The following is a 22,786-nucleotide window of genomic DNA, read 5'->3' as shown; positions in this document are numbered from 1 at the left end:
CAATTTTTATTTATTATTATTATTATTGAAATCCCTTCTTTCTCACCCTTAGGCACTGGGGCATCCCTCTGAACTCCAGAAAGGATGCCCTGGAATTTTACCCGGCAGGGTTTCCGATGGGCTTCAGAAAGTGCGCGCAAAGGCGCGCAAACACAGGTCCACCAAAGGCGGGGATCGCTTCCTGTACGTGATGAGAAGAAGCTGAATGGCCAGTTTAGAAACATCTTGGAGACAGTATCGCTTGCCAGGGGTGAGCAAGTCTCACGCCAGCCAGGATGAGGAGCATCTTCATCTGAGGCTGGCTCTGTGGTACCCAGGTTGCTGTGCCTTTAATTATGTGGGTCTGCTTGTCTCCCAGGGGTGTGCTGGGGCAGGGATGCTTTCTCTTTCTGAGATGCAAATCTCACTAGAAACGAGAAAAGATAAACAGACATGAATTTTTCTTTTACCAGCCTCATTTTACCCTACCGATCCCCTCACTCTCCCTGCACCACATTTTAAAATGGTCCTTGCCCAACTGAGGGATTTTAAAGTCACCAGGAATGTAAATGGTCCTTAGGTAAGCAGGTGGGGGGGCAGATCATCCTTGGGCTTCAAAATAGGCTGTGGCAGTCAAGTTTTATTCTGTGACAGCTTTCCTGCAGCCCCAGGCTGTAGAGATAGATGGTCTTAGCTGCCTGTGACCGCGGCCAGTTCTTCTCTTATAATGAGAATGGAAAACCTGGGTAGGGTAGTGGAGACAGACCTCTGGATCTGGAGATTCAGCACTGAAATTTACTTACAGTAGTTTAACATTCGTGTTCCAATTCCCCTCTGTGTGAGATAGAAAGTTAGGAATGGGAGGAAGGAAAACTGAAGAAGGACCACTGAGGCAGGGGACCTGGAATCTAACCTCCCTTAGGTGAGATTCTGCTCTGCAGGGAGGGGTTTTTACCTGGTGTGTAAATTGGGAGTCAGGTTCTGAGGGGTCTGAGACAGGAAAGCCACAACAAAAATGTTCCAGCTCTGAAGGGGGCAAAGGTCTGGAACTGAGCTCAGTGAAAGCCAGGAGAAGGCAACAATGCCTTGCAGTCATGGTCACCAGTGGGTGTCAATGTGGACCCTTATAGACTGGGCAGTAGGAGAGCAGAACAGAGAACCAGGCTGTCACTCCAAGGCTCAACATGAACAAAGATAAAAACATGACAACCTCTATTTTCAATAGTGGCAAGGTTCATAGCAGGGTGTTTCCAAGTCTGTGTGGGTCAAATCTCTTCTGAGAAAGGCCTTTCTTTTTCTAGCCAACTACCAAGGAGAGTAACCCAATGGGCCTTTCCTAAGGTAATTTTTCTGTCTCAAAGATTTTTTTCAAAACAATTGTACACTCTAAGATGCAAAAACGGAACTCTCTAGATTTGTGAGGACAGTGTAAAAAGTACCAGGTTCTGCACCCAGAAGCCTCAGGGGGCTGCAACAGTGTTTATGAGCTGGAACAACCTACCTAACCTTTTCTTAGCATATTCTTTCACACAGATTACCTTTGGTCAAACTATGTATAGAAGATGAGGATGAAGCTACATGTCTACATCCATGGGTACCATAGTTTTGAAAACAGCCACCTAACAAAAAGACTTCTTAAAATGTTAACAGAATAATGGGAATTGGTGGAGCTAAGCAAGTCAGAGATTTCAGTCTCTTTGTTAGACATCAGCAAGCAAGGCATTTTCCCACATAATCTCTCTTACTTTCTGTGAAAGATAATTGGGGATTTTCTAATGCATCTCATTAGCAAAGATTATGTCCTGGGATTAGTAAATGGACATGATAAGAACTTCTGTTTTCCCTAAGAACTCCAACACAGATGCATTCCCCCAATAAATTCTACTAGTAAGACAAAAATATAAGCTAAGAAAACCCATAATATTCTGAAATTCTGGTTTTCTTTAATTAACACAGGTCTCTCAAATAATAAAAAAAAGAGATGTAAATATCCTTAAAAGACTAATGACATTTCACAGGTAATGCAATTTAGAAAGAAACACTTCCATGTTTTCTTTTCCAACAATGTGCATTTTTGTAAACTGCTATAAATTGCAATTCAAAAGCAGTGATCTCACCATCCCCAATCATTTTTTATACTGATCAAATGAATGCAGATACTCCCTTTTGGGAGGGGCGACATGACATTTCACTTGGCAGTTCTAAACAGGTCACAGACCTTTCACAGACCCTAAGGCAGTGGGAGGGAGCTCTTTACTAAACCGTGTAACCAAATCAAACCAATGGTTACCCCTTTTCAAAACCATTGGAATGGTTTGCACAATGCTATTCACATAGCAGCACAGAAACTGAAAGGATGGTCATCCAATGGAGATTTCTTTCCTTTTGTTTAAACTTGGAGAGCTCAAAAAGTAATACTCAGTAGACAATTGCATTTGCCATGATAAAAAATCATATATAATCCACATGCATTTTTGTTGACACTGTACAGCATAGCTGTAACTAACTGTCCATATGTATGTATATATATATGCACATGTATGTATATGTATGTCTATTTACAGAGATGTTGCTTTGTTCGAAACCATAGGCACAAAGACACAACATGGCTGCCCTGGAGATGACCTATTGCTTTCAAGTTGCTTGAACACATCAGAATTTCCATTGTTAAGGTTGATTAATTGAAACTGATAAGTTACCATGGATAAAGATTGTTTTTCTGTTTAATGTGGTGGGCCTGATTTGGTAAATGCCTCATTCATGTAGCTTTGCAGTGGAGCATATGGGCAAGAGTCATTCAGTATCACAAACATATACAATTTATTATGCTTGTATGGACACAACTAAAAGGTCTTTCTGTTTTAATGACAAAGATTCAACAAGAAATTCCATTTAAAGAGTCACTAGTAACATGAAACATGATTTTAAAATTTATTCTTAGAGTTTCTGTGGATAATTTAAAAGATAATATTTAAATACACCCCCCCCACACACATACACAAACACACACATGCATACAAATTATACCTTAGCATTAGTTATTGGGGATAAAGCATCACTTATCTTAAATGTGAGTAGACATATAAGAAGATTTGAAAATGTTGCAGTATCATGGTACCTTGCCTACATACTGTTAGGGTTACCAAGGATATGCCCCCAGTGAGAGTTCATGCAGCCTAGTTACCAGTAGGGAAATGGTTTGGTGAATAATAAGCCCATTTCAGGAAGCCCTTTTTTCTTATTGAAAAAAAGAAGACATTTAAAAAGTCATCCAGAGAGTGGAACATTGAACAGTGAATGTACCCATATTTTCATAAGCTTATTCCTTTTTGTACTTGAAAGCACTTTCAAAGAGTTAACTATATAAAAACATGAATATTTACCACTAAATATAAGGTTGATATTATTTTTAAACTATTGTACATAAACTTCTTTTGCTTTTGCCTTTTCGTTTAGGTTGCTATGCAATTACCAGAAAAAAGTAATAACAGAATTATGAAAGACATGTTAATGAACTAAAGAACTGATCATATCAAACCATCAAAGAGACAGTTCCCATATTTAGCCTTTAATGCCTCTTCAAATAAATTTTCTGGTCATTCATGTCCAAGAAGCAGTTCAAGTTCACCCAACATTCCTCATTTACATTAGATGGGTAGTCACAGTTCAGTTCAGGGAGTAATAAACCACATTTGTCACAGTTGACCACCGCTAGTATGCGTTTTTTTTCTTTTTTCTTTTTTTTTTTTTATAAAGGATCGGATGTCCATTGCAAAGCTAATCCCCACACCATCACTTGTAAGATCCCCTCCTGCATTTTTAAGTGGTAATCTGCACCTAATTTTTAAAGAACATTTTACTTTCCTTTCACTTTTTGAAGACAGGTTTCTATGAATAGAGACCATGGGTGAAGCAGTGCCGAACAGCTCTGGTGTGTGTATAACAAAAACCCACCTCTTTGTAGAACATAACAAATTATGCAGTGCTCACAGATGCCCTTCACATTGCGCCTTTTGTGAGAAAATGAAGCCCCACTCTGTCCCCCTCCCCCCAAGAGAGACTGGGCTTCTCCCTCATGTATCTGTCCTCATAGCAGAGAACAAGAAATTCCCTTAAAATGGAAACTTTTCATGAGTTCTTTTGAAAAGCATTTTTTTGGACTTTCGGTTTATGTAATTTTTACAAGCTTAGATTCAAACTCACAATCAGCTATTTCTATAAACAAATCAACAGTTTGAGTTCTCCAGAATTACACTGTTGTCATTCCCATTGGAGGGGCCTCAGGATTACATTGTTGCCATGCCCACCTGGTGCCTACCTTTGACTTTTAGATAGTTATATGAGCAAACAAAGGTGATTTTTTTCCTAATTAAAATGTTAAAAAATATATTCTTAAAAAGTTTGACTTTTTTCTTCTTCTTTTGGATTTCAGTTCTGGGTTACTCTTATGGGGAAAAAGCTATTGATAGGTAATCTTAGGTAACCAGGGATGTTGACAAGCAATCCTGAGTGACCAAAAAGCAACTTCTATTGAAATGCTGCCAAATGCAGAGAGTCCCTCCCTACCTCCTGGGACCTTTGTAAACCTGATTTCTACTGAATGTGCTGGTCTCAGTGACTGCCTCATAGTATAAATTCCAAGCCCTGGAAAATTCTCTGTGTCCTTAGTGCCGAGTCCCCAGCTTTGATTACAGTAGATGTTCCTAAAGACTGTGGGGGTGACAAAATGAATGGATGAAGGAATGGACAAGGAAAGGGTGAAAGCCAGAAGATAATGTGGCCCCTTGGAATCCACAGCAGTTGTGGTTTTCGCCCACGTTGACCCTAGTCTTGGCCACATAATCTTATTTGACTGATACAAGAGAGCAAAGGATGAAGACAATAGTAATTTGAACAAACCATGCACATGGAGTTTGTTCTCTCCTGTCCTTGAGAACCCAAAGTCCATCTTGAACAAGCCTGAATTAGCCTACTTGAGGATGAGAGACAAGAATCTTATTGCCCATTAGCTCTGCAGTCTGCCTGTGTGAGGCTACTCATGGTCAGGTGAATACTAATGAACCCAGCAACTGTGTAGAAGACCAGAATTAGGTAAAGACATCCACAGAAGCCCAGAAACCCAGCATGGGCCCCAAATTGCAAGGTATTTGCTAGGACCAGCTGAAGAGCTCATGCAGGGGAGAAGCAGGAGCTGTGAATAGCTTTCCTTGTTTAACTGGAACTTGCTTAACAGAAAGCCATACAGATCTATTAAAGGAACAAACAAGAAATAACAAAACATGAGAGTGGGGAAGCCAGAGAGTGAAATCCTTGGTGAGCCTGACATCTAATGCTCAGAGCAAGGACAATTCAGAATAATACATGAGCCAGAGTCCGTGTGTGCGTGTGTGTGTGTGTGTGTGTGTGTGTGTGTGCGTGTGCGTGCGTGTGTGTGTGTGTGTGTGTGCGCGCGCGTGTGTGCATGTGTGTGTGTGTGCGTGTGTGTGCGTGTGTGTATGATGGAGAGAGAAGAGACAGGAGGTTTTGTTTTTACCCAAGTTTGGTTTCTGCAGAGAGGAAAGAGGAATGGGAGCAGGGGCTTGTTGGGGGGGAAACAGAGAAAGGTGCCTGGACACGCTTTCAGGAAAAATCCACCATGGATGCTCTCTATAGTAAGAGGATAGTTAGAGATACTGAGAGAGCATAACCTTGCTATATCAGATAGAAACTCAAGGCAATAAACATGAGACTCAATTTTCTTGTGTATGTGTCCTTGTGGGTACACAGGCAAACACGTATATACATGCTACCCATCTCCTTTGAGATGTGCTTGCTATGGAGTTCACCAAATAGGCTAGGTTATTTAGTCAGTAAATGCAGAGATCATCCTGTCTCCATTTCCCCAGCTCTGGGATGACAAGTGAAAGTCACAGTGCCTAACTGTTTCATGAGTTCTAGGATTAAGTTCAGGTCTCATGCTTGCTAAGCAGGCACTACTAACTGAGCCATCTCCCCAACCACTACGGTTCAGTTCTGTCAAACAACTGCTAGTTGACTAGCTGCCAGGGATTCAGCAAATACATTCACATAGGAGCCTTATCCCCTTTTAATTCTTATTATCAATGAAGTCTTGAAGTTGGGAAGCAGCAGTGTTTAACTAAGTAAGAAGCAATGGCAGCATTATGGCAGGTACCATGTGTTGGGACTGCTTACCATCTGTTGTGAGGCAAAATGGAAGTATAGATCCTTTAAGTTGGTTGGTAGAATATAATCTAACTATCTAACATGGATGTCTTACATTGTTAACAGTGTTATCCTGGGTTTGATTCATGCATGCTCTTTTCTGTTGTTGTAATTAATACATTCTGACAAAAGCAACCGAAGGAGGAAAGAGTTTATTTTTGCTCAGGGTTCCAGAGGGATAGAGTCCATCTTGGTGGGGGAAGGCATGGCATTTTCATTCACACAGAGAAAGCAGAAAGAGAGAGAGAGAGAGAGAGAGAGAGAGAGAGAGAGAGAGAGAGAGAGAGAGAGAGAGAGAGAGAGAGAGAGAGAGAGAGGAGCGAGAGAGAGCTCTAGTTGTTTAATTCCTTAAGCAAGGCTCTACCTAAAGGTTTTGCAACCTCTCCAATAAACACTACCAGTGGAGGACTAAGCTTCTGGGGGATGTTCCTCATTTGAACCACAATATTCCACCCCAGGTCTCCACAGGCTCATGGTCATATCATACTGAAAAATTTATTTCGTCCACCTTCAAAAGTTCCCATAGTTTTTAACAGTCTCAATACTGTTCAGAAGCTTAAAGTCTCTTCTAAGAATGAAGGCAATTTCTTTTTTTTCTCCCCTTCCCTGCTCAGGAGATCTTGCCTCATTTCACTTCTCTGGGTTATCATGCATCTCTCTTGGGAACCTCCCTGTTTCCCAGATTCATTGGCACTGAGATTGTAGGCTGACACTCCCCTGATTCATGTCTAAAATCCATATATGAGTGAGTACATGCCATGTTTGTCTTTTTGTCTTGGGTTACCTCACTAAGGATGGTTTTGAAGGCAATTTCTTAACTATGACCCCTAGTTAAATAGGACAACTTACACATTCCCAGAACACAGTGACATGTTAGATGCGTTATCCTTATAGAAAAGAGGAATGGGAGTGTAGTGGGGAAAGAGGAGGCCACAGGAAGGCAGGCAAACACCAAATCCTGCAGCTTCATGTCCAGGATTTAGGGCTTTGGTTTCTGGGGCTTAAGTGGGGTCTGCCCCTCAGCTTTGCTGCCTGAGCTACAAATCTCCATCTTGGACTGGTTCCACTCCCTGTGCGTCACTTTCTTTGGTGGATGGTGTCTTATGATTCTGACAGCTCCAATGTCTTGAGGTCTGTACCACAACTACAATAGCTTTGTTCAATGACCTCTCAGGGCATCTTTGAAGGAACTGTGACCCTGTCACTTGTTTTCTGGCCCCAGTAGCTTTCTGAAACTACAGAAGAAGAATCCAGAACTCTATCAATCTTGTATTTTTCTTGTCTCCAAAACCAGTACCTCATGGATGACACCACTGAGTTTGGCTGCCCTCGTGGGGGTGTAGCAGAGCCTTGTAGCCCACAGTTGCACCAAAACTGGGACCCTGAAACAACTGCCTTCTCTGAATAAGCAGCCCCTTAGCTCTCTTCACACGATGGAGACTTATTCAGGTGTGGTCTCGCCGTGAGGGTACTTTCCTATCTTCCCAATGAAGAGTAGGAGGCTTCTCTTTAATAGTCCTAATCTCCTTAACAACCATAGTCTCTCTTTTAACACAACCATAGTTGGATTTTCTTTGGACCACCAACCAGCTTCCAAATAAAGACATAAAGACTTATTATTATAGATGCTCAGCTTTAGCTTAGACTGGTCCCACTAGATCTTTTTAACTTAATTTAACCAGGTTCTATTCATCTATGTTTTGCCTTGGGGCTTTTTACCTTTCTCATTCTGTATGTCCTACTCTCGTGCCTCCTTCATGTCTTTCTGGCTGACCCATGGCATCTCCCTGGCAGCTTTTCTTTTCTTCCCTTCCCTAGACTAAATTCCTCCTCCTACTTACTCTCTCTGCCCAGAAGTCCTACATAAACCTCTTCCCTTGCCATTGGTCGTTCAACTTTTTATTAGAATAATCAAGTACCTTAGGTAGGCAAGGTAAAAGAACAACACATCTTCACATTGTTAAACAAATACAACACATTTTTACATAAACAAATATTTCACAATACACAACTATGGCTGTAATGCTTCCTAATGCTCTTTTCTTCTCCAAGCTTCAGTTTTCATTTATTTTTGCCCTGCTTGTCTTTCTTTTACATTGTACATCTGCATAAGGCAATCAGTAACAACCACATCACAGACTCAGTGCTATGCTGATGTAAAATTTCTTCCACAAAATACATTTGTTTATTGTTTTTAAATTTAGCTTCAGGTAACTTTTCAGGATTCAGAAAATAGCCAGAATCTTTGCCAAAATATTGCATGAATGGCCTCTATCCCAATTGCTAAGAGTTCTTCTTCCCTTCTGAAACCTTGTTATCTGGGTTCCACTGTTCACGTAACTCTCAACATTGTTAGTCTTCCAGGCTCCTGCTAGAATGGCCAGGTAAGCTCTGCTTACAACGTTCATTGGTTTTCTAGCTCAACATTATAAAATCTTCCTTGTATCTAAAGTTTTCCTGGTTTCTCTTAAAACCAACGTGGTCAGATTCTTCACAGTAACAACTTCACTTTCCTGGTTCCAATTTCTGTCTTAGTCGCTTTTCTGTCGCAATAAAACATTCTGACAAGAGCAATGTAAGGAAGAGTTTATTTTGTCTCATGAGTCCAGAGGGATGGAGTCCATCATGGTGGGGAAAGCATGACAGCATGGCCAGAAAGCTGGTCTATCGTAGATTTATTCACACACAGGAGGGAGGGGAGGGGTGGAGCACAAACAGGAAGGGGTGAGGCTACAAACCCTCAATGCCCACCCCACCCCCAGTGATGTACATTCTCCAGTAGGGCTTCTCCTTCCAAAGGCTCTATAACCTCCCCAAGCTGCCACCAAATGGAGTACAAAGGGCTCAATATACAGTGAAGGATACTTACTCAGAACACCCACCGTGTTTCCTAAGTTGGCTGGCTTAACAGAAATGTATTCTTTCATAGTTCTTCAGGCTGTAAGTCTAAAACCCAAGCATCTGAAGTCAGAAAGCCATGCTTCCTTTGAGACTGAGTGGATGCCCTCTTTGCCTCTGCGCAACTGCTGGTGATGGCTGTCAATCAAGCATTCACTGCTTAGAGCTTCGTCATGCCAATCTCCCTCCTCTGATTACCTCCTCTCAGCCTTCCTTTCTTATCTATCTCTACTGTTTTCTTTCTCTGCTCTCCCACAGCCCAATTTGTCATAACTCGGTGCTGTCCCTGGGAGTCCTGAGTGTTTATATAGTGTTTTCTCTAATATTGATGCCAGAGACTAATTTGGTACAACCAGAGATTTTAGGGTAAAAGCCTGAGTTTGGAAGCACCAACAAGCTAGGTTCTATCAGCTCCCTCCTATGCACTAACTAAAGAGAAAGTAATTGGGAAAAGCAGAAGAAATTTATTCAAAGTGGTCACGCTGGAAGTAACAGGGATCCATTGACCCCCAAGTTCATCTTCAGGGTATAGACAGGAGAAGGTGTGTCCCAAGGGGCAAGAAGTATACATGATTAAGCAGTCTTGATAAAGGTGCAGTGTCCTTGAATGTTCTCAGTTCCGGTGCTTCAGCGTAGTCCAAAGAAGTCATTATTGCTTGAAGGGATAAAGCAGTGGTCCTTAAAAGATTACTTCCGCTTCAAGATGCTGCCTTGCCCTCACTGTTAATTGTTCTCATTGGTTTTGGAGCCCCCTCTGTTGCTGTACCTAGAAGCTAAGGTCTCTCAAGAGGAAAAGTTAAGGGCAGTGATTTAACCCTGTGCCTTCAGCGAAAGTAAAACACAGTCACAAATAAAGGAAGATTGTTATGCTTTCAATCTGTTTTAGTTACATATGGACCCAAAGGAGGAACCAGCAGCTTTTAGAAAAAGCAGAAAAGTACCCAGCTAGTAACTTCATCTGAATTTGATTACACCTACAAAGACCCTGTTACAGCCAAGGAGATATAATCCACAAGAAATAAACTTGGAGTTTCACTGGTTATATTGTTGTTGTTTTTGTTTTGTATTGGTGGAGGGGCAGGATTGGACATACTTCAATCCATACATATTCTTTTCTTAAAATATGAACCATGTTTCACGCATGCACACATGTGTGTGTTTGTTTGTCTGTATGTGTTTGTGTGTGCCTCTGTGTGTGTGTGTGTGTGTGTGTGTGTCTCCCTGTGGATATATTGTGCATGTGTCTGTATATCTGTGTGTTTGTGTGTGTATTCTCTGTGTGTGTCTGTATGTCTGTGTGTTTGTGTGTATATCTCCCTGTGTGTACTCTGTGTGTGTGTGTGTGTGTCTGTGTGGTAGTGAGTACTGAACATACACAAGGTGGATGATCTGATACTAATCTGAGTTCCAAGCACTGAAGTGTTTATTTTAAAAAATCTTTTAAAAACAGATATTGAAGGTGTAATTTTGATGGGGAAGACATTAATGACTATGACTATTGACATCCATATGATAGACTGTATATATACAGATTAAATCAAATGAAGTTTCCTTGGTCTATAATATGAAGAAAACAGATTTGAATACATAGAATTATTTTGGGGGTGGATGAGGGAGCATAATGCTGTAGTGAATTCATTACTTATTAGTCCACATGGACATTACAGTAAATTTAAAAATAAAAAAGACATACTGCACAAAATAAGATAAACATTTTTAGTAAAAATTGTAAAATAATAAAATAGGCTGCTTTAGACTGAATACCATGTCCTCAAAAATGTTGAAGTCCTAACCCCTAGTGTTTGTGAGCTTTCTCTTATATACTGTGTAATACTTACTACACAATACCTGAAGAAACCAGTCCATGAAGGTTATTTTGGAATGCGGTTTTCAGAGTTCACCAACCATCTATTGGCTCTACTCTTTTGAGCTGATGATGGGGTGGTGTCATGGTAGGGAATGTCTAGTGGAGCAAAGCAATTTGTCTTCTAGTCAGAAGTGGATTAAAAATGCTGGAGTCCACATGTCATCAGTAAAGCAAAACCTCTCCCTATGTCTAGTCTCACTTATTAGAGGTTCGACCACTTCTCAATAAACAACAGGCCTTTAACACCTTTGGGGAACTTTCCAGATCCAAACTTTAGCACCCCAGTGCCTTCATGTGACCCTATTTGAGACAGAATCATTAGGCTACCAAGTTAAAATGAGGTTACTGTGGAGAGAGAGGAAGATAGAGAGAGAAAGCAGAAAAAGCTGGAGAGAGGTGGAGAGAGATGTTTATAACTACAAACCAAAATTTCAGAATAAACACTAGTTTATAATATAAAACAAACAATTGTAAGATAATAGTTGTCACAACATATATTTGCAGATATTTTGAGGTAACAAAATAGTCAGAAAATGGCTTAGAACATGTATTTATGTTCAATGAGATGATTGATAATGTCCATTAAAAGAAAAACAAAATTATGTTCAAAATATGCCAAAAGCATATGAAAGAATAGATTAAAAAGCCAATTAAAAAACAAATGTCTTGGAAATGTGAAAGTAAAGTGAGGGACTGAAACATAGTTTAAATTGGCTCAGCTGAAGAGAGAAATAAAATACTGGAAATCAGTGTTGAAGCATATACCCCAACAACAACAGAGAAACATAAGAATCATGTGGATTCGGAGACTGTAGAATCTGAGAGACGTTTCAGGGTAAAGTAATTTAGGGCATGTTGCATGTTGAAAAAGCAATATTTAAGAAACCAACAATGGAAAATTTTCTAGAAGTAAATAAAGCATCTCATCTTAACCATATTCTCTATATTGACAGCAACTAATATAGAGCTGAATAGATTGTAAAGTAATAACCACCAAGAATAATGAGTAAACCATAAAAAGTGGAGAAACCCCACAAGCTATTGACAAATTTCCACCTTATTTCCCAGAACCCTGTGCACTGACTCAAAAGTACCGATAAAATGGCAAAGTCTGGAGTAGAATGGCTGCCTGTGATGGTTAATCATGCCTGCCAACAAAAGGATTTGGAGTGGCATGGGAGATATGCCTCCAAGCACAACTGAGGCAGACTATGGAGAGGAGGTTATCTGCGGTGTGAAGCTCCACCTTACCCATGGGGGCACCATTGCACGGACCAACCGTGATCCTGGACTGAGGAACATGGAAGTGATCTGAGCACTGGGAGCACTCTTCTCTTCTTCCCTGCAACTCCCCTAAGCCCCTGCTTCCACAATTTCCTTGCTGTGGTCAACTACAGGCTCAAACTGAGCCAAATAAACCCTGGGTTTCTTAAGTTTGCATAGTGTTTTGGGAGTATTTTGTTAAACCAACAAGACGAAACTAATACATTGACAACCTGGGATTTCACATCTTGTTAAACTTCCACCAATAATGAGTGAAAAAAATGAACACAGAATCTGCCGTCACTAGACTCTCACTAAACCAAGTATTGAAGCAGCGATACTTTAAACATGCACATATATTAATATGTACACATATGCCAATGTATATATTTAAAGAAAATAAGTAGTACCTCAAGTTTTCAAAAGCAGAAAGGGGAAAGAATACAGGAAGTGTTATTGATTTAAAGGAAATAGTGAAAAGCACACTAGGAAATAATGTAAATATCAGGAAATATAAAAGATAGAAATAAGAACATGTCCACAAATATCACAATTTTAAATGTAATATTTACCTATTAGAAAGTGGTTAGAGGACTCAGTTCATAAGGTGCTTGCCTTATGAGCTCAAGGACCAGGGTTGGATGTAAATGACTCATGTAAGACACTGGGCTGGTTGGTGCATTCTTGTAATGCCCATGCTTGGCAAATAGGGACAGGGAGATGCACTTCTTGTTCAGTCAGCCTTGCCTACTTGCTCCAAACCATTTAAAGACACTGAGGAACAGCATCTGAGATTGTCTTCTGGAATTCACATACACATGCAGTCACATATGTATATATACACCTGCACACATGTGCATAATACATACATCCACCCTAAGTAATTATTAGAGCTAAGACCAGAAAAACTCAAATGCAAGTTGCTTAAATAAGAAAATATAATACAGTAAATTGTAAAAATATTGAAAGGAGACACAGTGCAAACATATTTTGTATGTGCATGTGTTGTATTTCATGCATGGGCGTGTGTGTGCATGTGCATTTGTATTTGTCCTACTCCATCACTCTCCAACTTAAGACACCACCTCTCTCTGAACCTGGAGCTAGCCTGGTAGCTATCTAGCGCCAGCAATCCTCCTGTCTCTGTTTTCTCCAGGCTTACAAGCGCTTGTAAATTTGGGTTCTAAGGATTGGAACTCATGTCCTTGTGCTTGTGTAGCAAGCACTCTTAGGTACACATTTCCCAGCTCTTGCAATGCACATATTAATAATAACACTACTGTTTTATTAGCTACACGAGACAATATAATTTAAAACAACAAAGAACTACAATGCACACAATGATTCTCCAGTAAGGCAATAAATTTGGCTAATTTGATATATTCTTAAAATAAATAGAACAAAAATGTACTGAACTACTTAGAAACACAGACAAGTCCTCAGGCCTGATGAGGTATTTCTAGGGTCCTCTTTTGGAAAAGCAAGATATTAAGTATATAGTAGAGTAGAGAGCAGAGAACATCTGAGTTGCTAAATTAACAAGATGACCTAATAGGATGCTACAGAATTCTGCCTCTAACAAGTAGAATGCGCATGGAACACTTACAAAGTTCTTCAAGGAGGGTTATGTACAAATTTCTAAGGATCAAAGTCCTGCCACATTTCTGACTTAAAGACAGTGAAACCAGATATCATTAATTAAAGATAAAGTAAATTCTGAGAAAGTGGCTATAAAAAGCTACATATTAAAGAGGAAACCAAGAACACAATACCCCTACTCAGAGAATATCTTGCTACAAAATTGTTCCAGGGTCTCAAGTTAATATGGATTAGTGGAAGAAGGCATACCCTGGTGTTATGTATGCCAACCAAGAGGAAGACAACACATAAACTTCCATCAACCCAGGACAGTTTTTTTGACACCTGGGATACCAAGAAACTAAGGAATTATCAATAAAAGTTTTTATTATTTATTTAAAATATAGGGAGGATTTGAACCTAGGGCTTCAGATCATGCTAGGTGGGCACTGTATCGCTGAGCTATATTCACAGTCTACTTTTTACTCTTTAATTAATTTTTTGGAGTGTAGTGAAGTGAACTATATACACGCTAGGCAAGCGATCTACCGGCCTTTGCTTTTGAGGTAGAGGCTCACACTCAGGCTCAGTCTGCGGCACAGGCAAACTTTGACTTGCAAACCTCCTGCCTCAGCCTCAGAACAGCTAGGATTACAGACCACACTGAAATCAGTGTTTTCAGGGATTCTTTCCTAAAGCTCATGTAAGCTCCATAATCCCTACATAAAGCAGAAGCAGCAATAAACTATGATGAAAACTAAAGCAAAAGGGGAGGCTGCCCGCCAGACTCTGAGAGCCCGAAAAGGAGATAGCGTTTATTTGTGACCCAAAGAAGCCTCTAGATTTAAAATATTCTGCATTTATTTCATAAGCTAAAGACATTGGAAACAGTTCAACATAGGTGCTGCAGGTAGAACTGAGGCCAGCCATGCTGGGTGACAAAAATTAATGTCAATGGGGCCATTCAGAGACAGCGGGCCCAGACTGCATGGCCTAGGCTATCTCTCCACACCAGCTTTGCACTCCTTGTTTGTGACACCAGAGGCCCTGAGTGGATTCTGTACTTCATAGTTGCTCCAAAAGGTAGTTAGGATTTAATTTTTGCAAATAATTATTTTTAATTGCGAACAGTTAATGATTGAAATAGATAATACAAATATTTTAAAGACAAATAAAACAAATTCGACCAATGCACACCAAAAAAGCCCTGTTAGTGCTGGGGTGTACACATGATAAGAACTGTGTTCAATGGCCTTTATCAAACAAAATACACATATTTCTACAAATCTGAGTAAAATTAATAAAAGATAGTTCATCAAATTAGTGAAGTGGTTTTAATTAGTTTTGAACTTTTGATAATAAAGCTTTAAAATACTAGCACTGCATTTTCTTTATTTTTTTTAAAGAAAGATTTGTTTATTTTTATTCATGTGCCTGTGCCTGCATTTGCTTATGTATACCACATGTCTGCTATGGAGGGCACAGGGCACTGGACCATTTTCGATGCCTTCCAGCATTTACAGTATTGGCAAGGATGAACTAAGATTACTGATGGATGGCTCAGGTTTCAGTTCACTGTTCTCACCCACTAAAGTTTATGGTCTCAAGGAGAAAACATCTCTCAGAGTAAATGTATGAAAAACAAGGAAAATTCTCAAGGAAAGAGAATCAGCTCAAATCCCTAAGACAAAGATGACACATAATTTAATATTTCAATAATTGAGAATTGACAACAACAAAGGAAACAATATAAAAGTTGGTAGCAATGACAGTGTTAACATTTATAGCCTCTTTATACTCTATACCTAGAAAAGCAGGTGAGTCCTGGTGTTAAATATAATTCACCGGTTAATTCCATCTGAATTTGTTGTTTGAGACAGGGTCTCACTTTGTAGTCCTTCCTGGCTTGGAACTCACTTTGTAGCCAAGGCTGGACTTCAAACTCACAGTGATTCTCCAAGTGCTGGGATTATGGGTGTGTGCACATTCCCAGCCTCTACAAACACATTAGTGTTTATAGCCACTAGTTAGAAACTAAAAGATGCTCTGTATCATGTTACATGCAGTTATATTTTAAAATACACAGTTGAATGTGAATTTGACTAATCTTCAAAATTCTATTAATTATAGTTGAGAATTTGAAAATGATATGTAAACTAACACCAACTTGCTGGATTTTAATTTTACATAAGCTTAAAGTTGCTTATCTTTTATCTAAGTTCCAACTTCTTGTGTGATTTTTTTAGCATATGCCTTATTTTTTTAACGATTTATTTTATTTTATGTGCACTTGTGTTTTGCCTTGTATGTGCATATGTGCTTGTATGTCTGTGTGGTGGCATCAGGTCCCCCAGAACTGGAGTTACAGACAGTTGTGAGCTGTTGTGTGGGTGCTGGGAATTGAACCCAGGTCCTCTGGGAGAGCATCAGCGCTTTAAACTATTGAGCCATCTCACCAACTCTTTGTGTGATTTTAAAAAAAATTTGTATTTAAAACAATATCAGGTGCAACTAAACTAAATTTTTAATGAACATTTAGTCTTGCCAAGTGGTGGGAAAGTCTTTGAGGAAACTGTTCTCAGGCCCAAATTTTTAAAGGGTAAAAAAGATCCTGTTTTTTTAGTCAAATATATTTTGGTCATTCTACTATTCTTCAAAAGCTTCTAAGTGACCTATTGGGTATTTCTTTCCTAGAAATCCCAGAAAATCAACCATACAATGTAATCTGGGCTTCAGTTTGGGTTTCCCCTGACACCGATACTGATGTTTGAGCCTTCTCTTCCTGATAAGGTGCTTACACAGCCAGTTACTTTGAGGTTTTATCTATGGGATCCGTGTCTTTTGGGCTCATTAAGGACATTTCCAGAGATTACAATGTCAATAACACCTAATTACTGGGCTGTGAGAAAGGTCTACTTGAGTACATAAGATCTGGGGCAGCAGGGGGCTCACAATGGGAGGCTCACATCCCACATTTTATCACAGGGAAGTGGCAAACAAATTAATAATCTTACTTTTTCTTTCTTGGGATAATTACTACCATGTAAAACACTGCTTTGAGATCTTGCAGATAGTGCTGTGCCTTGTTTTTTATTCCCTTCTATAGGTCAGATTTTTTAAAAATCTCTTAACACTAGCTATTGCATGAATGAAGTCCTGTGGCTCTCTTTAGAACTCTCAGGGCCTCATAACAAAGGAGTAACATGGTTTTGACTATGTTATAATTTCAATTCCCTTTCTCAGATCATTGCATGCACCAGGCTCAGATATCAGTTTTACCCACATCTGGTGGAAAACTAGTTACTTAAGAAACAAAGATTAAATTATTTTAATTTATGCACTACTGTTTAGAGCCTCATTGCTTTCACCAAGTATATTATAGATCTGCCAGACTTTAGTTTGGGGTTCCATTAGAAACGGCTTGTGAAGAGAAGCAAATGGGAGAGTGAGCTCCATATGTCTTCCACTAGACTATTTTATTTATTCCTCTTAATGAGAGCACAGGGTAGGGTTGCCCCTGCTCTTACACAGCAGAGGAAAGGCAGAGGGAGCTGCCCAGGGATTAAGGAATGAACTGAGATTGGAGACTGAGTCTGCCAGCCTCCCAGCCTTCCTGATACATTGCAAAATGTCTCTTGCATCTTGTTGAAACAAGATGTGCAGCTGGTTCTGTATTCATTTTGGGGGTCAGATAATCCAGTCCAGGGGTGCCTGGCACAGACTTTTGGGTCATTTGATTGATCCCCCAGTCCCGCTGTTGGTATAACCATAACAGTTTGCCAACCCTTGATGTACTCATGTGAGCCGCCTGCTAAGTGAAGGAAATTCATGAGGGAAATCCTACCTCAGGGGCCACTAGTGAGAATTAGTTAAAACTTGAGAAACACTTAGAATATTACCCTCTCCTACTACATGCCAGATGTACATACTCTCAAAGAGTATCCTGTGGTGTGAAAGTGCAGCCTAGGAACTTAAATGTTTGATGTGGCAAGAACACTGTAACAGAGAGGGTTATTGTCAGTTTTAATGTTCAATGGAGCATTCTAAATCTTAATATTCATTTGAGTATTTTGAAAGACAACAAAAATAAACCTGTGATACCAAAGAGTCCAATTTCCAGGGGGCTGTAGACTTGAGTGAGTAGTTAGGAAAACCTGTTCAGCAAGCACAAGGACCTGAGTTCAAATCCCAAGCACCAGGTAGAAAAAACCTAGGCAGGACTGCATGTGCCTGTAACACCAGCTTTAAGGAGAGGTTTACTGACCATCCAGCATAGCTAAAAAGACAAGTTTCCAGTTCTGTGAGAGACCCTGTCTCCATGCAATAAAGGAGAGAGTGACAAAGGAAGACACTCTGGCCTCTGAGTGTGCATACATGGGTGCACTTACCATACACTCATGTGCATGCAACAGAGAGAGAGAGAGAGAGAGAGAGAGAGAGAGAGAGAGAGAGAAGGAGAGATAGAGAGAAGGAGGGAGAGAGAGAAGGAGGGAGAGAGAGAGAGAAGGAAGGGAGGTAAGAAAGTAGGAAGGGAGAGGGAGGGAGGGGAGGGAGACAGAAAGAGAGAGAGAGACAGAGACAGAGACAGAGAGAGACAGAGAGAGAGAGACAGAGAGAGAGAGAGAAATCCATTTATGGTCCATTGCCAGATACATTATTGTGAATACCTCTCTTCATGAGAAGTAGATGAATCTTCTTACTAGAATGCAGTTTTTGGGGCAGAAGCTTGTGGGTGGATAGTATCCATGACACACTGGCAAAGGACAACATTGTCACCACCTAGCAAATTATTCTAAGCTCCCCAGCCTCTTTGTAGAATTAAGAAAATAACCTTTTGTGTGGCTCCTAGAAAATAATTCAATATGTTACTAGTATTTTTTCAAGAACTAATTCACAAATAATAATACGGTGTTAACCACATGGTTAATATGTGTCTAAGTAAATTCATATCACTTCTCAAATTATTAAATTATTTATTTAGCTTTCTTCCTTACATTCATTTGCTTGTCTTCCATCAGTAAAATTGAATTTTGATTTTAACAAATTTTGGCTTATTTGAAGCTAATTAGTCAGATGGGTTGACTAATTGGGCTATTTATCAGCATTATCTTCAGAGAGAAAGAAGATAACCTGTGCAAGTTTTATCAGAGATTTGCTTCTTTTTCTTTTGTACAGAGGCATTATGGTGCAAACATTTTCACAATGTAGATTAATAGTCAAAATCACCAGCTTTATGGTTACCTTAAAACTCATGTTCACATAAAGTATTTATGTTCAATCTGATTTATGTTACAAAAAAGTGAAATAATGACTCTGGAGGACTTTTGGTAGACTAGGTGGAGACAATTCTGCATTTTGCATTTCCAAGGATGAGGAAGGCTTGGTTGTGTTTTTTTCAGCCAGGGCTGCTTTCCATGTACAGTGACTTGTTAACACTTTAAGTATACCTTTGAAAGACAATTTTCTCACTCTTGGAAAGTCAATTAAAAATTACATAGGTGTGTGTGTGTGTGTGTGTGTGTAAGTCAGCACCTTGAGAGAATATGAGGCAAAGGCTTTCTACTGGGATGTATCCAGTCCTGGAAAGTCAACTGTGGATGCAGTGTCCACAACTGGATTGTTTGGGAATTCACTGCTGATGTCATAGTTTCCTAATTCAAATTTCAGGTCAACAACAAACTCTAAATTTACCAATCCAAGTTTTTTTTTGGGGGGGTGATAAGCCACAAGTACATTTAGGTATTTTAGAAGTAACTTATCGTATGAGTTGGGATTTGCAATTTAACAGATCCAGTTCATTATTTAAATACTGACATCTTTAAACATTGCTGTTTCCTAAATTATGGAGTCCAATCTGAGCATGACTGTAATCTGTAGTCAGCTCCGAGGAGGCACTGTCACTGTGATTGCTCAAAGATTCCTTTGTCCCTAGGAAGACAACCACTGACCTTATCTGATATCAGCAGTGCATATAACCGCAGGAAACTTTCCCACTGCACAGATGCCCAGAAAGAGACCCTTCACACTGTCTGCAGATGCCAGGATTTAAACTCTTATCACACACAACCCCCTTGCAGAAAGTTTCATTACCTAGTCTACTTTTAGATGTTTCCAGATATGCCAACTGAATCACTCATTCAGTGATCAGTCATGATCAATGCTCATTATTCAAAATTACAATACTATACTTGGTTAATTCTATTTGCCGACTATGCTCTACAAATTTACAAGCTTTAAGTAATGAATCATCTTTCCCCAATCCTAGATGAACCTGGGTTCTCATATTCTCTAAGGAAGCACTTTAACATTGAGATCCACCCTCAGCCCACAAATATATGTCTCTGAGTGCATGCCTCTGCCCTCACCCTGAGCACTCTTACACAGATTTATTTTGTTTTCCAAGGTCAGAGAAATGTTTTACAGATGTATATAGACAAAATAAATTGGAGTTTAAGAACACATCAAATGTGAAGATCTTTAGGGGTTGATCAAAGAGAAATTTGCAAGAAACAGTCTTATTTTTCTGCTAATTATTAAATTGGATAAATAGACATTTAACTAGAGATTCAGGGTTTGGGGTGTTTTTTTTCCTTTTTTTTGCAGTCTAGTAAAAAGAAGTAACATTTTAACTGAGATAGTTTCTGAGTTTGAAGAAAGACAAAATTCATTTTCAACTAGCAGCAGTCAGAATACATAAATTCATAAAGTTTATAAATTGGCTGAAAAGTCCCAGTTTCACCCATAATACCAAATACCTTAACCAAACAAGAAAAGCAAAATGGAGGGAGGTTCTCTGTGCGGTTTGAGGCCAGCCTGGAGTATAGAAGAGGAGGAGACAAGCAGGCTAACCTGTTTTGCATCCTCCTTCTCTGTGTGAACTCTTTTTCTTAACAATAGGAGTCTTAGCTTGTTTTCCTTTGGTGATATGATGGCTGCCAGGGCCTCAGATATGCTAGGTTGGCATTATGGGAAATACCCCACCCCCACTCTCTAGATTCTTACCTTTCGGCAAATGTGCATAGGTCACCTGGTCACTGGGTATGTCCACAAACTTGTGCTCCACCTGCACATTAGCCAAAAAGTTTCATTACTGTGCTTCAATTGTATTAACCGATTAAATGTTTGGTAGGGAAAGGCAATTGACCTACCACGGCTGGGTGAAAAACATTTGTCGGAGGGGATGACTCATTCATTGTGGAGTTCACATACAAGGGCTTGACTTTCTGAAAGACACAAGCAGCAGGTACCGTGGGTCAAGAGGAAATCATAATTAAAGCAGAGGGATGTGGACACCCTTTGTATTAGTCAGGCATCTCTAGAGTAGCAAAGCAGATATAGTGAACCTAACTATACAAGGCTTAGTTAGATTTATTAGAGTGGTTTATTTCAACAATGACTTTTTCCTTATGGAAAGGTCAAGAAAATCTAGTAGTTGTTCAGTCTAAGAAAATGAATGTCTCAGTTGGTTTTTGGTATATGCCAGAATCCCAAAGAAGTAGGCTGTAATGCCAGTGAAGAAATGAACTTGCTAGCAAGTGTGGTGGTCTAGATTTAAGATGGATCTTCCCATCTCAAAAAAAATCCAGATTTAAGGTGGACTTTCCTACTTCAATGATTGAATCAGGAATCTCTCACAGGTTTACCCAGTTCCTTGGCTTTTAGGTAATTCTAGATGTAGTCAAGTTGACAACCAAGAATGCCCATCACACTCTTTTAACTCCTCTACTGTGACATGTAAACTCAGCTTCTAACTTATTTTTTCAAGTACAGAGGGAGAAATCTTTTCCTGTAAATCAATGATGGTGGACACCTAGAGTCCCAGATACTCAAATGCCCAAAGCAGGAGCATTGTTTAATCCCAGACGTTTGAGACTACCCTGGGTAATGTAATGCAGAGATGCCACAACTGAAATCAACATCAGCACCATCATCAACAACAAGTAGTAGCAAAGGCTTACTGCTTTACTGAGGCTATTTTGAGAGACAATTAAAACAATTTTTCCTCAGTGTCTCTTCTGACTCTACTTTCTTTTGATTATCCCCTTCAACTTGGGATTTTCTACAAGTTGGCCCTACATGGGCACAGTTCTTTGTTTGCAGCTTCAAGCTGCACAGGAGAAAAAAATACACTAAAGAAACCTCCTAAATTATTTCTGCAATGAACATGTATAGACATCTTTTTCCTTGTCATTATTCCCTAAGCGATGCAATGGCAACCATCAACATTATATTAATTATGTAAATTATCCAATGCATAATATATTGCTTTAGGTAGTACAGGTAATCTTGAGAGATTTAAAGTGTATGGAGGCTTGTAAAACATCACACACAAATACTAAGTCTCTCTAAAAACAATAGGTATTGCGCATCCAAGGATCTTGGTATCTCTGTGTGGTCCTAAAACTAATGCCCTTTAGATATGGAAGGGCACCACACAGTGACAGGTCAGGGTCACAAGGTTACTTCCAATACCAAATAGCTGCTGGGATCTCCGGCAGTGTGCCAATATTGCTAAGAATGGGCTGGCAAAAAGGCAAGAGGAAAAACAAATGAGTGAGAGACTTTCTCCTGAAGCAGAAGCACTGCTTAGAATTTATGTTTTCCCCTCTTATCTATTTCCTTCATCTTTCTTGGTGAGTTCATTATCATTATTTATATATTCATGCACATGTACGTGTTTACATGTATTTTTTTCTATCCCCGTAGCATAATCTCACAAAGGGATGTGGGATTAAATGTTTAATGGGGACAAACCAATTGACCTACCATAGATGAGTGAAAGACACTTGTTAGAAGAGGGCTACTCTGCTGAGTTTACTGTGGCGTGCACCACAAGGGGGGGTGTGTGAGATTAGGCTAGGTGGATAGAAAATGCGTGTAAAAAATATGTGGCCTCAGGAAAGGCAGAAGACACTGGAAATGAAAAGATCCAAGAGAGTCGTGGATATGATGCGGGACAATTACAGCTAGTAAAACATG

General features: G+C 39.7%; 1 protein-coding gene across 4 annotated transcripts in view; it reads right to left on the bottom strand.

Annotated features, from left to right (window-relative positions):
* CUNH10orf67 (chromosome unknown C10orf67 homolog) overlaps nucleotides 1-22,786 on the bottom strand; it is a 132,686-nt gene continuing 109,900 nt past the window's right edge. For 2 of the 4 annotated variants that reach the window (XM_040755412.1, XM_040755415.1), the window contains 3 exons: nucleotides 20,956-21,030; nucleotides 20,810-20,870; nucleotides 9,552-9,754 (listed from right to left, as the gene is read on the bottom strand). In XM_040755412.1, the coding sequence (XP_040611346.1) occupies nucleotides 9,621-9,754; nucleotides 20,810-20,870; nucleotides 20,956-21,030 (270 nt within the window). In that variant the 3' untranslated portion in view covers nucleotides 9,552-9,620. Of the gene's footprint in view, nucleotides 407-9,551; nucleotides 9,882-20,809; nucleotides 20,871-20,955; nucleotides 21,031-22,786 lie in introns of those variants that run through there. The other 2 variants (XM_040755413.1, XM_040755414.1) reach the window with 2 other exon arrangements.

This window comes from Mesocricetus auratus, unplaced genomic scaffold, assembly GCF_017639785.1.
Source record: "Mesocricetus auratus isolate SY011 unplaced genomic scaffold, BCM_Maur_2.0 Super-Scaffold_100013, whole genome shotgun sequence".
Taxonomy (NCBI): Eukaryota; Metazoa; Chordata; class Mammalia; order Rodentia; family Cricetidae; genus Mesocricetus; species Mesocricetus auratus.
This window is presented reverse-complemented; position numbering and strand designations above follow the sequence as displayed.